At 42.1% G+C, this 12,115-nt stretch overlaps 1 protein-coding gene across 1 annotated transcript in view; it reads left to right on the plus strand.

Moving 5' to 3' along the window:
- Positions 1 to 1,500: 1,500 nt before the first annotated feature.
- Positions 1,501 to 12,115, plus strand: part of VPS4B (vacuolar protein sorting 4 homolog B) — a 34,586-nt gene continuing 23,971 nt past the window's right edge. The window contains exon 1 of the mRNA XM_028102931.2: positions 1,501 to 1,761. Within this exon, the coding sequence (XP_027958732.1) occupies positions 1,735 to 1,761 (27 nt within the window). The 5' untranslated portion in view covers positions 1,501 to 1,734. The remainder of the gene's footprint in view (positions 1,762 to 12,115) is intronic.

The following is a 12,115-nucleotide window of genomic DNA, read 5'->3' on the forward strand; positions in this document are numbered from 1 at the left end:
CACTTTCCCCATGAAATTCCTAGCCACTCATTCCAATTTAAGGGGTCTCTCCTCCGTGGCCTTGTGGTGCAATCTGCCTCAGTTCTACCATTTGTCACTGTTTATCTTCTAACATTCAATCTGGAGTCAGGTGACCTGGGATCAAACTCCAACTTTGCCACTTAAAAGCTGCATGGATTGGGGAACATCTATGTCTCTGAGGCTTAGCTTTCCTCATATGGGATACTTAAGATTGACTTCACAGAATAAGGAAATAAGATATGTGGAAGTACTTTATAAATCTTCACACATGTAACATTTTTAGATTTATATTTTTAAACATGTAAAAGGTAACAAGTTTCTATCCCACTAGAATGTAAGCTCCCAAAGAGCAGGATTAAAAAAAAAACAAAAAACCTTTCATTTTAAAATAATAGATACAAGAGTTGCAAAGATATAGAGAATTCCCACATACTCTTTACCCGATTTTCCCTGCTGTTAACATCTTATCTTGTCTATTTATCAAAGCTAAGAAATTTGTATCAGTATAATACTATTAGAACTGAGTAGTTGACAATACCTAGTAAGAAGGGGGCGGGAGGTATGTTAACCATTTAGGAGACACCAGATGATTGGAAAGAATTAGGGACTGAGTGCAAAATAAAATGAAAGGAACGATTAAATATCTATTTCACTTTCCTTTAGGAAGTTTAACCATGAAAGTTAGAAGAAGGGGAGGATTTTGGCAGCAAACAATAGAAACAGCTGAGGAAAGGTCTTATTTTAGTTCTGCGACTAATCCCTGACACGTGATCTCACATAAAACACTTAACCTCTCAAGTCATTAACCTTCTTTACAAACGGTATTAAAAGATATCTGGTCTACCAGTTTCACAAGACTTGTGTTCAGGAGCCTGCTTCTCAGCAAAAACGTGAGCTCCTCGAGGGCAGCTGCTATACATACCTTTGATTAACATGCTCAGGGCCTCACAGAGCCATGACAATCGTTGGAAAAGTGCTTGCTGAATGGAGTGTAAAGTGCTGAGTAATGAGCCCCGAAGCCTACTGAGATCTTACTGTTCACCTAACACTATGCTATGGCACGTCACTAGCATTCTTCACAATCCTGAGGTAGGCACTATAATTACCTCCCATCTGGCACAGGCACGGGCCCAAGTCCCCAACTGATGGGTCTTGGAAATGGGATGACTTTTTTCACTCAAAAGCCATCGAGCTACAGAGCACGCTCCATGGCGTGGAGTGGAAGGGGTCAGAACCAATAATTCACCTCAAGTATAAGACATTTGGAAAAAGAAGGGAACAGATCTCGACCCCGGGTGTCCTCTCTGCCCCTAGGCCGGAGCCGCAGTGCGCTTGTGCTCAACTTCACCGCCACAAACCCAGGGAGAGCTTCAGAGATGTCGCTACAGGCCTCGCGAGATCCCGGGGCAAAAGCGAGACCCGGCGGCTGGAGCCTGGGTAGCGCGCGTGCTGATGACAAAAGCGGAAGTGCTGGGGCCAGAGGCGGGGCGAGAGCCCGGAGGGGGTTTAGGATTGCGGAAGTTTTGTGAGAAGGGTCGGGCGGCTCTTGGAGCGCCGTTCGTTTTTGGAAGTTCCAGAGAGGAACCTGCTGCTCGGGTCCGAGAGCCACCGGCCTGCACACGCTTGGGGGCAACACCGGGCGCGATTCGACGTTGCCGCTGTTGGCTTCCTCTGCCCTCGTTCCTCCCCAGAGAATCGCCTCGGATCTCCGCCATGACATCCACCTCCTCCAACCTCCAGGTATCACTGTTCTCCCGCCCCCTGGAGAGCCGGAGCCTAGGGGCGGCGCGGGTTTGGGAGTGGGGGCCGAGGAGGAGGGAGGAAGCGGCCGCGCCCCTAGTGCGGGGCGGAGGAGGGCGGCGCTCGTGCCCAACCTGCAGGCGGGAGGGTCGGGCTCTTTCCTCCAGCTTCCGGGGTCTCCAGAGCCCACCGGCTATGTGGAAATCTTCACTTTGTTTGAGGTGTTTTTTTTTTTCCTCTTTTGAACCGAACTGGGCATGGCTTTGAACGAGAGGCCCAGACGCTCCAATCACTGTAAGAGAAAAGAACATAAGGTTGCAAAGCACTGCCCTGAGCCAGTTGAAGATAAGGTGGTCTTAGTTCTCCGTCTCTCAAGCTGGTATAGCAAAGCCCTTCTCTTTTAGCTGTCAGGTGTATAGAACTATGAGGACAGTCTTAGAATTTGAGGGATCCGTGAATTCATTGAGCTGTGCATTCATGTGCTCCCAAAATGTATACAAAATCAGGGAGTAGTTTTAAGCTCCTTTGTGCTCCACCTTCCCACCCCTACCGCAGCGAGTACAGTGTTTTGTACATAAATCAGACTTCTAAACTTTTAGACATAATTGTTGGATCTCTATGGAATTCATTTGAGAAGACAAATCTCTGAAATGGTGCTTCCCATCCCTAGAATGGATCTGAGGTTTCAGAGGGGTTTAGGATGTGTCTTAACCTCCAGGACTCCCAGTCCACTAGGTCAGTTTTGGGGAAAGATCGGCATAAAATATCTGTGTTGAGTCCTTGTCTTGGTCTTGCAGTAGTTGATGAGACATTTATTGAGTGCCTGGGGCAAGCTCAAGGATAATGGAAGACCTGCGCAAACCAGGGTAATTGATCCTGAAGAAAGACCGCTGAAAGTAGATCCATTTAAATAGAGCTCAAAAATTCACCAAAAAAAAAAAAAGTTGGGGGAGGGAGGAGCTTTCCTGGGACTTTTACCTTGAAAATGGACCCAAAAGATTGTATCAAAGTGAACGTTTTATATATCTCAAAACATCATTGCAACTGTGACTTAGAATCAAGAATAGGTCATATGTCGATTTTTGTATCTTTCCCAACCGGCTTGCATTTAGTAAGATATAATAAAGATATAATAATCTCCACTTAACATTGTTTGTTTGTTTGTTTGTTTATTTTTTGTAGTCCCATTCAGAAAGGGTCTTTTTGGTAAATGTTCTTGGAAAAAGTATTGTCCCTTTGAATATCAAAGGCAATTTCTTTTGAAGTGCTGTCTTCATCCTTGTTGGTCAGTTAACTCGTTTTATCCCACTAACTTTTCATTTGTCAAGACCTTGCATGTAATCTGGACATTCCGCAACATAATTTTCATCCACTCACTGATACCTTTTTTCTTTTGTAATAACTGCACTTTCATTCTGTACTCCGTTTGCATCATATTTGAATTGGGGCAGGTGTTCCTCAGTGAATCAGATTGACACATATTAAGGGCATGTTGCTGGTGTTAAACAGGGAGAGATGTTGAGTTATAATTTTATTGTGGTTGGGTCATAGGTGCCCTTTCTCATTCAACCTTTTTAACCTTCTAACCTAGGAAATTTGGATGAAGAATATTCAAATAACAAATAATTTTCCCACCGAACAAGGCAAGACTCCCCGTAACCAGATGCTTATAATCTAATGGAGGAATGCAGATAATTAAAAATCAAAATTATAAGATAATACAATAGTGCTATAATAGAAGTAGAGGTGAGTGCGGGAGGGCAGAAAGGAAGGACTTATCTAACTCTTCAAGGGTAAATGAAAAATGTTTCACAGAGATGATGTGAGCTTAGATAATGTGAAAGGTACTGACACTAATTGTCCACCTGGTATTTGGTGTGATCTTATTTAATCTTCAAAACAACTCTTCAATATTACTCCAGTTTCTCAGTGTAAGAAACCAAAGTATATTAAAGTTGTGATTTTAATTAGTTTTGAAGTTAGTTTTGAATCCAGGTTTATTTGCTTGTAAGTTTGTGCTTTCTTTCACTATGAAATTAGGCCTTTTTGGACAAGAAAATGGGATGCGTTTCAGGTAAAGACAAAGAATATATACCTCAGTCTAGAAGTGTAATAAACCTTGGAGAGGGTTGGGAGAAATTGCAAGTAATGCAGTATGCATAGAACTCAAGTTTACTCCTTATCCTAAGTATGCCATTCATTTTGCTAAGTCTTAGGGAATCATAAAAGCAATATATCACCCTTGATTTCCCAGGGCTTGTATTCTGATGCGAGAAGACATGTAAAGTGGCCGAATGGGGATACTGTGTGATCTTTGGAAGTGTGCACCAGCGGCAGTGGAAATTTCGAGGGAGCATAGGCTAGGCCCCCTGGGGTGGGGGTGGGGGGGCTTTGCAGCAGGAAGACCATGACTATGCTGATGCTTAGAGAAGCTGGAGTCTGACTGGAAGATAGTCAGGTAGTATATTCCAGGTAGAGAGTGCACCGTAAACAAAGGCCTGAGGTCTGAGTTGTCTGGGTTGTCCCTAGTTTGGTAGGACTGGGACTGAGTGTGTAAGGTGGGAGGACCGGCCTAGTTAGGCCATGGAGAGGTGTGTGCCACACAGAGATGATTGCTCTGTAGATGGAGAATCAGAAAGGAATCTGCCCGGGTGTTTATTGTAGAAGGAGACTATCATTTGTGTGCAGGGGACAACCTGATTGGTAGCAGGCCTGGAAATAGGGAGACCAGTTGGGAAGGCAGGGTTCTGTGTGATGGGAGATGGTGAGGGCCAAAGTAGTGTAGTACCTGTTAAAGAAGAAGAGAGGCTTGATCAGAGACAGATTGAAGAGGAAGGAACGGTCAGGCCTGGCTCTGCACTTAGAAGGAGAGCGCAGGAGGAGTCTGGCTTTTCTCCCAGATCCCTGGGTTGCATGGGGAGGAACTGGTTCTGGGATTACAAGAAGAGGGGCATATTTGGGGGCAGGCGTTCTGGAACATTTGAGCTTGAAATGCGTTGTGGGGAAAACCAAGTGGAAATGTTCAATGAGTGGTTGGATACATATGCACAGAACTAGAGAGAGGGGGCCAGGCTGGAAACGAGGGTTTGAGAGTTAATAGTGTACAGATGGTAGCAGAGGTTGTGGGCATCCTGGAGAGTTCATAGAATGAGGAAAAACAAGGAACAGGTAGAAACTCTGGAATAGTGGCATTTAAGGAGAGAGAAAAGGGAGTCTGAAAAAGAATCATTAATATAATCCAGAGTAAAACCAGGAGAGAATGGTGCCATGAGGCTAACGGAGGAGGAGGCCATGTCCAGTTGTCTGTTAGGAGGATTAAATGCTGTGGAGAGAGAGGTAAGTGTGAGACCTGGTAGTCAGCAGGAAGCATTGCTGTGGAAGAATCAAGGAACCGTGATAAACTTGGAGTTCTTTTTGGGATTTTGCTATGGAGCTGAAAAGATGAGTAAGGTAGTTACTAGAGAGGAACCTAGGAACTGGGGAGAGCCGGTGTGTTTTAGTTTGTGTTTTGTAGATATGAGTTTGAAGTAGGACTTTACATACATGTTTATGCGGAGGAAGGCCCCAACAAAAAAGGGGGGGAGGAGGAAGGTTAGGTTGGGGAGAGCAGTAGAGTGGCATATAATTGATAGGGTGAATGTCAGAGAAGGAAGGTGGGGATGGTCTCCAGAGCATAGGGAAAAGACATAGCATTGACAGGAAAATATCCAGTGGGGAAAAATGGTTAGAGATTATAGAGGTAAAATAACCAAAAGGAAGATTTTGAGAAAGCAATTGGGGATTTTTTTCATTTGTTCAACAATTTTATTAAGTACTCAGTGTGTGCCAGGCACTGTTCCAGGCTCTGGGGATAGGGCAGTGCTGCAGTTGAAGTCCCTGTGCTCATGGAGCTCACGTTTATATATAAGGAGATAGGCAATGCGTGAGTGTCTACAGATAAATGTAACGATAAGCACAATGATGGGCTGGGGGTGAGAGAACTGAAGGCAGCGACGGAGGGAGTACAGCCTCTGAAATCGATTAGGCAGGGCCTCTCTGAGGACTTGGCATTTGCTCTATGGCTGAAAAGGAGACTGTCATGCACCTATGCGGGGGGGGCGGGGAAGAGCATTCTAGGCAGAGGGACCAACAGTGCACAGGCTGCCTGCGTGAAGGTGGACTAACGGTTTTGAGATGCAACCCAGAAGGAGCCAGGGCAGGGTCACTGAAGGCCTTGTAGACCATGACCATGACCCAGCAGTGGAAATCCATCAAAGGGGCCGGCCCTTCACTGGTTGCCATAAGGACTTCAGGGTGTTGAGTGCGGAAGCAGGCTGACCGCTTAGGAGGCACAGTGGTAGTTTTGACACATGTATTAGTGGATTGAGCTAGGATAGTAGCGATGGAAGTGGTCAGGACTAAGAATAGTTGGCACTCCAGAACCATGCAAGACATAGTTAATTTCATTTCAGATGAAAAATGCTGACAGAAACAAGGGTGAAGTGGGATATTCAGCAAGGGAAAAACAGATGCATATTCTCAAATCATGATGTTTGATTAAAGGTTTAACATGCGCTGTCTAGTACAGTAGCTACAAGTAGCTGTTGAAATTTGAATTTTACTTAAGATTTAAAAGTCCTCAGTCACGCTAGCCACAGGTGCTCAGAAGCCGATTATAGATAGTGGCTTGCATTTTAGTGCAAATACAGTCATGACCATCAGAGAACGGCTGGTTTAAAGTCATTAGTACCGTACTTGGCGCTAGATGATTAGATACTGACTGTAAGAGTTTTCCTTTAACCATCATTATGGTGCCAAAAAGAGGACTAACTGCCAGTGAGGGGAGTGTGTAGCTGGAGAGGTGAGTGGCACAGCAATTCAAAATAGTAGAAGAAAACTGTAGCTAGAATAAGAAAGAACTTATTTCCTTTGCATGGCGTAGCCACGAGTCTTCTGCATCCATTTTTAAATGACCAGGTGCACCAAACCACCAGTTGGCCATGTGTATGAGTGCTGTGACTCCACCCTTTATATCCTGCCTAGCTTACCAAACTTTTGAAAATTTAGCTTCAAGTTCAGGCTATTTGAGCTGTGAAATACGTACTACTACATCTTATCAATGCTAAAACACCATTTCTTTTTTTTTCCCCTCCTGCTACAACAGATGGAAGACCTATTCCTCCCATTTGCAGTTTTCATCCTATCTGCAGTCCATACCAACTGCTTCAAAATATACTATTCTCATGTGATTGGTTTGGGATTGTTTGAATGATTTTTTTGTCTTATCTTAATTATATGCTTATTTTTACTATAGCATCACCATGATCCTTTTTTCTACTGGCTCTTATTCTTGGTGGATACAGTTTTACTACCTGGATGAATCAGGTGGAATGTTTTAATAAACTATGCTTGTTGTTATATATATGTGTATATTTTTAAATATTAAAAATAGTTTTTTAATGAAAGTTTTATTTTGTGATAACCACAGGTTCACATGCAGTTGTGAGAAATAATGGAGAGAGATCCTGTTTACCCTTTGCCCATAGTGGTAGCATCTTGTAAAACTACAGTACAGTATCGTAACCCGGATGTTCACATTGATACATTCCACCAGTCTTACTCAGATTTTCCAGTTTTACGTGTACTCATGTATATATATATATATTTTAAAGATTTTATTTATTTGAGAGAACGTGTGTGCACAAGCAGGGGGAATGGCAAACAGAGGGAGAGGGAGAAGCAGACTCCCCACTGAGCAGGGAGCCCGACCTGATGCGGGGCTCTATCCCAGGACCCTGAGCTGAAGGCGGCCACTTAACTGACTTAACCACCCAGGCGCCCCTCTACTCATGTATAATTTGTGTGTGTGTTCAGAGTTCTGTCACATGGGTAAGTGTCTTCCATCCCAGTCATGATACAGAATAGTTCTATCCAGGGACGCCTGGGTGGCTCAGTTGGTTAAGCAACTGCCTTAGGCTCAAGTCATGATCCTGGAGTCCCAGGATCGAGTTCTGCATCGGGCTCTCCGCTCAGTGGGGAGACTGCTTCTCCCTCTGACTCTCTCCCCTTTCATGCTCGCTCTCTCTCTCAAATAAATAAATAAAATATTTAAAAAAAAGAAGAAGAAGAAGAGTTCTATCCACAGGGATCCCTCCTCTGGCCCTTTTAGAACCATAATCACCTCTCTTTCTCTTCCCCTGCCCCACATCCTTGTTTCCTGACAATACTAATATGCCCTCCATCTCTGGTTTTGTCATTTTGAGAAGGTTATAAAAATAGAATCATACAATATGCAACCTTTTGGAATTGGTTCTTTTCACTTAGCATAATTCTCTCAAGATTCATTCATGTCCTATGGATCACGGTAGTTCCTTTTCATTACTGAGTAGTACTCCATGCTATGGGTGTATCACAGTTTGTTTAACCACTGTAAGGTTAAAGGACATCTGGAATATTCATGTATAAATTTTTGTGTGAACACAAGTCTTCATTTCTCTGGGATAAATACCCAGGAGTGCAGTTGCTGGTTAATTACGGTAGCTGCATGTTTACATTTGTCAAAAAACAAACCAGTTCCCAGAGTGGCTCTACCATTTTCATCCTACCAGCAATGTATAAGTGATCAGTTCTCTGTATTCTTACTAGCATTGGGTATTATTGTCATTATTTTTTTATTTTAGCCATGCTGATAGATGTTTTAAGATATCTCATGGTGGTTTTAATTTGCCTTTCTCTAGTGGCTAATGATTTTAAATATCTTTTTGTGTGCTAATTTGCCATCAGTATTACCTCTTTGGTGAAATGTCTGTTCTTGTCTTCAGCTGACTTTCTACTTGAATTCTTTTTAAACTGTTCAGTTTGGGGAGTTCTTCCTATATTCTAAATACTAGTCCTTTCCTAAATATGTAGTTTGCACATATTTCTCCCAATCTGTAGCTTGTCTTTTCATCCTTTTAACAGGATTTTTTACAGACCAAAAGTTTTTTAATTTGATGAGGTCCAACTTACATTTTTCTTTTCTTTCTTTCTTTTTTTTGAAGTATAATTGACATGTAACACATTTGCTTCAGGTGTATAATATGATTCATTATTTGTATATATTGTGAGTTATCAGTACAATAAGTCTGTTTAATATCTCTCACCTTTCATTGTTAGAAAAATGGTTTTCTTGTGATGAGAACTTTTAAGACTTACTCCCTTGGGAACTTTCAAGCATGCAATGCAGTATTATTAACTGTAGTCACCATACTGTATGTTACATTCTTATGACTTACTTATTTTGTAATGAGAATTTTGTATCTTTGGACTCCCTTCACCTGTTTCACCTTTCCCCACTTCTTGTAACTACCAGTCTGTTCTCTGTATCTATGAGGTTGGGGTTTTTTGTTTGTGGATTTTTTGTTTAGATTTCACACATAAGTGAGATCATACAGTATTTGTCTTTCTCTGACTTACTTCATTTAGCAAAATGCCCTCAATCTATTCGTGTTGTCACAAATGCCAAGATTTCCCCTTTCTTATGGCTGAATAATAATCCATTGTATATGTATACCACATTCTCTTTATCCATTCATCTGTTTGTGTACAAGTAGGTTGTTTCCATATCTTGGCTATTTTAAATAATGCTGCAGTAAACATTGGGGTGCATATATTTTTTTGAGTTCAGGTTTTCATTTTCTCTGGGTAAATACTCAGGAGTGAAATTGCGGAATCATATGGTAGTTCTATTTGTAGTTTTTTGAGGACCCTCCGTAGTGTTTTCCATAGTGACCGCACCTGTTATAATCCCATCAACAGTGCACAAGGGTTCCCTTTTCTCCACATCCTCACCAAACTTGTTACTTCTTGTTTTATTGATAACAGCCCTTCTTACAGGTGTGAGGTGATAGCTCATTATAGTTTTGATTTGCATTTCCCTGATGATTAGTCATGTTGAATGCTGTTTCAGATACCTTTTAGGCATCTGTTATATCTTTGGAAAAACGTCTGTTCAGATCCTTTACCCATTTTTTAATTGGATTGCTTGGTTCTTTTGCTGTTGAGTTGTATGAGTTCTTTATATATTTTGGATATTAACTCCCTAGCAGATACACGATTTGCGAATATTTTCTCCTGTTCAGTAGGTCACCTTTTCATTTTGTTGATGGTTTCCTTTGCTGTGCAGAAGCTTTTTGGTTTGATGTGGTCCCACCTGTTTATTTTTGCTTTTATTGCCTTTGCTTTTGGTTACCAAATCCAAAAAATCATCACCAAGACCAGAGTCCAAACTTACTTGCCTATATTTTCTTTAAGGAGTTTTATGGTTTCAGGTCTTATGTTCAAATCTTTAATCCATTTTGAGTTAATTTTCATGGATGGTGTAATAACAGTAGGACAGTTTCATTGTTTTGCATGTTGCTGTCCAGTTTTCCCAACACCATTTCATTTTTAAAATTTACTTATTCACTTTAGAAAGAGAGAGCACGAGCAGGAGGGGCAGAGGGAGAGAGAGAATCCCAAGCAGACTCTCCGCTGAGCGTGGGGCACAACGCAGGGCCCAATCCCATGACCCTGAGATCATGAGCCGAGCCAAAAGCAAGAGTCGGATGCCCGACCGACTGCACCACCCTGTCACCTCACCACTTATTGAAGAGACTGTCCTTTTCTCTTTGGATATCCTTGGCTCCTGTGTGGTAAATTAATTGACCATATATGTGTGTGGGTTTATTTCTGGGCTTTCTGTTCTGTTCCATTGATCTATGTGTCTGTTTTTATGCCAATACCATATTCTCATTTTATATATTGTGCTTTTTGGTATGTAGTTCCAGAACCCTTTGCCTAGCCCTGGATGCTAAAAATTCTCTGTGTTTTTCCTAAAGATTTTATAGTTTCACATTTTATATTTAAGTCTATAATCCATTGTGAGTTAATTTTTTTTCAAATTAAATAGGCTAGAAGTCCAGGTACAGCATATCTCAGGTAGGTTCTAGCTTGGAGTTTTACCAGGCTGACATTAAGGTGTCTGCAGCGCTGCATTTTTGTTTGTTTTTGAAGGCTCTAGGGGTGGATGTATCTGCTTCTAAACACATTCAGGTTGTTGGCAGATTTCAGTTTCATGTGGTTGTCAGACTGAGGTTCTTTTTCTTGGTTGTCGGCTGAGGGTGATTCACCCCCTGTAGAAGCCACCTGCATACTCTGACTTGTTGCCACTTTCTTCTTCCATCCAGTGTGGTTGGTTGAATTTTCATCCTGCTTCTGTTCTTTCTGACCTTTCCTTCTGCCTCTTATCTCCTACTTTGAACCAGAGAAAATTCTCTGCTTTTAAGAGCATATGTGATTTTTAGAAAGTTTTTATTTAAATTCCAGTTAGTTAATTAGTTTTGGGTGAACAATATAGTGAGGTAATTTTTGTACAGAGTGGTTTAGGTCAAGATTCTCTGTCTCTGGGCACCTGTTGGGTGGCTCAGTCAGGTGAGGGTCTGACTTTTTTTTTTTTTTAACATATAAAGTATATAGTGTATTATTTGTTTCAGGGGTACAGGTCTGTGATTCATCAGTCTTACACAATTCACAGCACTCACCATAGCACATACCCTCCCCAGTGTCACCCAGCCACCCCATCCCTCCCACTCCCCTCCCCTCCAGCAACCCTCAGTTTGTTTCCCGAGATTAAGAGTCTCTTATGGTTTGTCTCCTTCTCTGGTTTCGTCTTGTTTCATTTTTCCCTCCCTTCCCCTATGATCCTTTGTCTTGTTTCTCAAATTCCTGATATCACTGAGATGATATGATACTTGTCTTTCTTTGATTAATTTATTTCACTTAGCATAATACCCTCTAGTTCCATCCACATTGTGGCAAGATTTCATTTTTTGATGGCTGCATAATACTCCATTGTATATATATATACCACATCTTCTTTATCCATTCATCTGTTGATGGACAGCTAGGCTCTTTCCATAGTTTGGCTACTGTGGACATTGCTGCTATAAACATTGGGGTGCACGTACCCCTTCGGATCACTACATTTGTATCTTTGGGGTAAATACCCAGTAGTGCAATTGCTGGGTCTTGGGTAGCTCTGTTTTCAACTGTTTGAGGAACCTCCATACTGTTTTCCAGAGGGGTTGCACCAGCTTGCATTCCCACCAACAGTGTAGGAGGGTTCCCCTTTCTCCGGATCCCCACCAACATCTGTCGTTTCCTGACTTGTTAATTTTAGCCACTCTGACTGGTGTGAGGTGGTATCTCATTGAGGTTTTGATTTCTATTTCCCTGATGCCGAGGATGTGAAGCACTTTTTCATGGGTCTTTTGGTCATTTGGATGTCTTCTTTGCAGAAATACCTGTTCATGTCTTCTGCCCAGGGTCTGACTCTTGATCTCAGCTCAGGTCTTGA

This window comes from Eumetopias jubatus, unplaced genomic scaffold, assembly GCF_037043125.1.
Source record: "Eumetopias jubatus isolate StellerSeaLion01/CBP00866 unplaced genomic scaffold, mEumJub1_p1.0 scaffold_16, whole genome shotgun sequence".
Classification (NCBI taxonomy): domain Eukaryota; kingdom Metazoa; phylum Chordata; class Mammalia; order Carnivora; family Otariidae; genus Eumetopias; species Eumetopias jubatus.